The following is a 3,168-nucleotide window of genomic DNA, read 5'->3' on the forward strand; positions in this document are numbered from 1 at the left end:
GGGGGGTATTCTTTTTTTTTTTTTTTTTGGTAAAGATGATCTTACTATGTAACCTTAACTAGCCTGGAGCTGTCCTCATGCTCAAGGAACTCTTCCTGCCTCTGCCTTCCTAGTGCAGGGGTCAAGGCCACCACACCCGGCTTGTTTTACTTGTTTAAGATGGGGTCTCAGGGCTGGAGAGATGGGTCAGCTGCTTAGTCTCTAACACCCACATGGCAGCTCACAGCCATCTAGACTTCAGTCCCTCTCTGGTCACCTTGGGACTGCATATGTGTAAGCAAAACACTGAAAGACAGGGTTTTGTAGGCTTGGTAGCAGGGGTCTTCAGTCCCAGCACTTGGGAGACAGACAGGTAGATAGATGTCTTTAGTTTAAGGTCAGCCTGGGCCACAAAGAGAAACCCTATCCTGAAAAACCAAAAACGTAAGTATATCAATAAATTAATTCATTTTTGAATACAAGACAGGGTTTCATGTAACCCTGGCTAACCTTCAACTTCTCATCCTCCTACCCCAGCCTCCTAGTTGCTGGGATTGTGTGTGTGGCCACCCTGTGGAAAACCTTTTGTGGTTTTTCAAGACAAGGTTTCTTTGTGTAGTCCAGGCTGTTCTGGAACTCTGTAGACCAGGCTGGCCTCGAACTCACAGAGATGGGCCTGCTCCTGCCTCCCCAGTGGTGGGATTAAAGGTATGTGCCACCACAGGCAATGGTGCTTAATCCTTTTAACCCTGCTTCTCAGGGCCTTTGGGGAGTCCCCCCTTCCCAATTTCTGCTGTAGGGATCAGAACTTCCTGTCCTTTCTTGCTTTCTGTGGGCGTATTTTGTCAATATTTGTTCCTGTCTTGTGGCCTCTTGTCCCAGCACTCGAGGTAGGAGAGACAGGACGCCTGTCCTGAGTTGAGGCCAGCCTGGGCTATGTAGTTAAGACCTCCTCCTCTAGTGACCACCACCAGAGGACGCTGGGCTGTGCACACACACGGCTGCAAACATCCCCTGCCTGGTCTCTGGACCCTCAGGGACGTTGGCCAGATCTGAAACCTACCTCTCTCCAGATGCCTTCTGCAAAGTCCATGAGGTTCCTTCTGGAGCTGACCTGTGAAGGAGGGCTTGATGCCAATTCTGCCATGGCAGCTGAACACCCGGGGCACTTGGGGTGCTCGCTTCCTACACCACAGGACATACACTCGCCTTGGCAAAAGGAGGGAACCCTGGACAAAAGTCTTCCCAAGGCCCAGCAGAGGTAAGGGAGCCCTTCCTGGGAGCAGTGAGCCGCACAGCGCCCTGGCACTGGTTCTGGGCCCAAAGCCAGAGGGAGGTGGAGGTCTCTGCACGTTCTTTCTCAACTGATCCCTGCACGCATGCAGAAGCAGTGAGGTTCACAGAGCTAACAGAGGAGCCTAGGCCATCACCTTCCCACGAGCCCTTGCTGCTGAGGAAGGTAGCTTTTGTTTTTATCAAAGAGCACTGGAATTTGAGTACTTCCAGTTTTGGAATGGGAGGAAGGGATCCAAAACTTGCAGAGATGGCATCCCCCCAGCACACTCCCCCTTGCTGAACAGGAGGGCACCTGAAGGCGATGGCGAGCGTGTCTCTGCCACTTCCAGAAGCCAGCTGCACTGAACGCCGCCCTGATGCAGGTGTGTCGGCTCGGCCTCAGGCTGGCCATCCCTCAAGGCCAGGCACACGGACTTTACTTAACTAAAAATAGCAAGTCAGAGGAGGAAGCCCAGGTCAGAGGTTCTGGAGCACAGGGAAGGGCCAGCCACACAGAGAAGTGGGGGGGAACAGTCCGTCCTACCCTGTAGCCCAGGCTGGCCTTCCTCATTCTCTGGGAATATGAGGCAACTGAGGCAGGAGGAACATTCAAGGCCAGCTTAGGATATATATGTATATAGCAAGACCCTCCATCAGCACACAGTGAGGGCTGTCGCCAGAGTTCAGTCCATCCAGTGCTTACATAGCATAGCTCACGTAGCACACACTAGACCTGACTCAATCCCCAACACCTGTAAAAATGGAGCGACAACTCAAGTGTGAACCCCACCACCTCCTACACTCAGGAGAGAGGAGGATCAGAAGTTCAAGGTCATCCTTGACTATATAGCAAGAGGCCAGCCTGGGCTACATGAGCTCCTTCCTCAGTAAACAAAACCCTATGGTTGGGGTACATACATACAATGGTAGAGTACTTGCCTAGCTCTGAGTTGTGGGTGCAAACGGGGTGGGAGGTGGGGAGCATCAGGAGAGCACAAGACACAGTGCGCATAGAGAAAGAGCCACCTGGATACATGAGACGAGACGCTCTCTAACGTTTAAAAATAAGGACCAGAGTGACCCACTCAGAAATTAAGAGCACTGGCAGGTCCTGAGTTCAATTCCCAGCAACCACATGGTGGCTCACAATTACCTGTAGTGAGATCTGGCGCCCTCTTCTGGCCTGCAGGCATACATGCAGACAGAACACTGTATACATAATAAAAATAAATTTTGAAAAAAAAGTTTTAAATAAAGTGTAAAAGTGCTAAAAATGGAGCTGAAGAGCTGGCTCAATGGCTAAGAGCACTCGCTCTCTCAGAGGAGCCAGGTTCAGCGCCCAGCTGATGACTCACCACCCCATCTAACTCCAGCTCCAGAGGATCTGGCATCCCCTTCTGGTGCACAGACATAAACTCAGGCAAACCACTCAGCCGCAAAATAGATATTTTTTCTATTTTTTTTAAAGATTTATTTATTTATTATGTGTACAGTATTCTCAGTATTCTGTCTGTCTGTATGCCTGCAGGTCAGAAGAGGGCACCAGATCTCATTACAGATGGTTGTGAGCCACCATATGGTTGCTGGGAATTGAACTCAGGACCTCTGGAAGGGCAGCCAGTGCTCTTAACCTCTGAGCCATCTCTCCAGCCCCCCTAGATATTTTTTTAAACACCAAGAAAACTAGCTCTACGAACCTCCTTGAAGTTTCATGTCACTCAACTGCTCCAGAATCTTCGAAGCATCTGCTAGACCCTGTCGGAAAGAGCCTCCATCACGTCACAGCGTACACGCAGCATGCACACATCATGTACGCTTTTCAGCAGTAAATCCTGACTCCCCCAGATTGCACACTACCCAGCTCTGAAACCCGCAAAGCAAGCAAAAAACTAGCCCTGCCGCACCCTCATGAAC

At 50.6% G+C, this 3,168-nt stretch overlaps 1 protein-coding gene across 1 annotated transcript in view; it reads right to left on the reverse strand.

Annotated features, from left to right (window-relative positions):
• Window positions 1-1,666, reverse strand: part of LOC126509042 (uncharacterized) — a 3,803-nt gene extending 2,137 nt beyond the window's left edge. Inside the window, exons 1-2 of the mRNA XM_050154631.1 lie at window positions 1,568-1,666; window positions 1,043-1,093 (exon numbers count right to left, since the gene is read on the reverse strand). Coding sequence (XP_050010588.1) covers window positions 1,043-1,093; window positions 1,568-1,666 — 150 coding nt within the window. The remainder of the gene's footprint in view (window positions 1-1,042; window positions 1,094-1,567) is intronic.
• Window positions 1,667-3,168: the final 1,502 nt, after the last annotated feature.

This window comes from Alexandromys fortis, unplaced genomic scaffold, assembly GCF_014885135.2.
Source record: "Alexandromys fortis isolate MF-2015 unplaced genomic scaffold, M_Fortis_MF-2015_v1.1 scaffold_91, whole genome shotgun sequence".
In the NCBI taxonomy this organism is placed as follows: domain Eukaryota; kingdom Metazoa; phylum Chordata; class Mammalia; order Rodentia; family Cricetidae; genus Alexandromys; species Alexandromys fortis.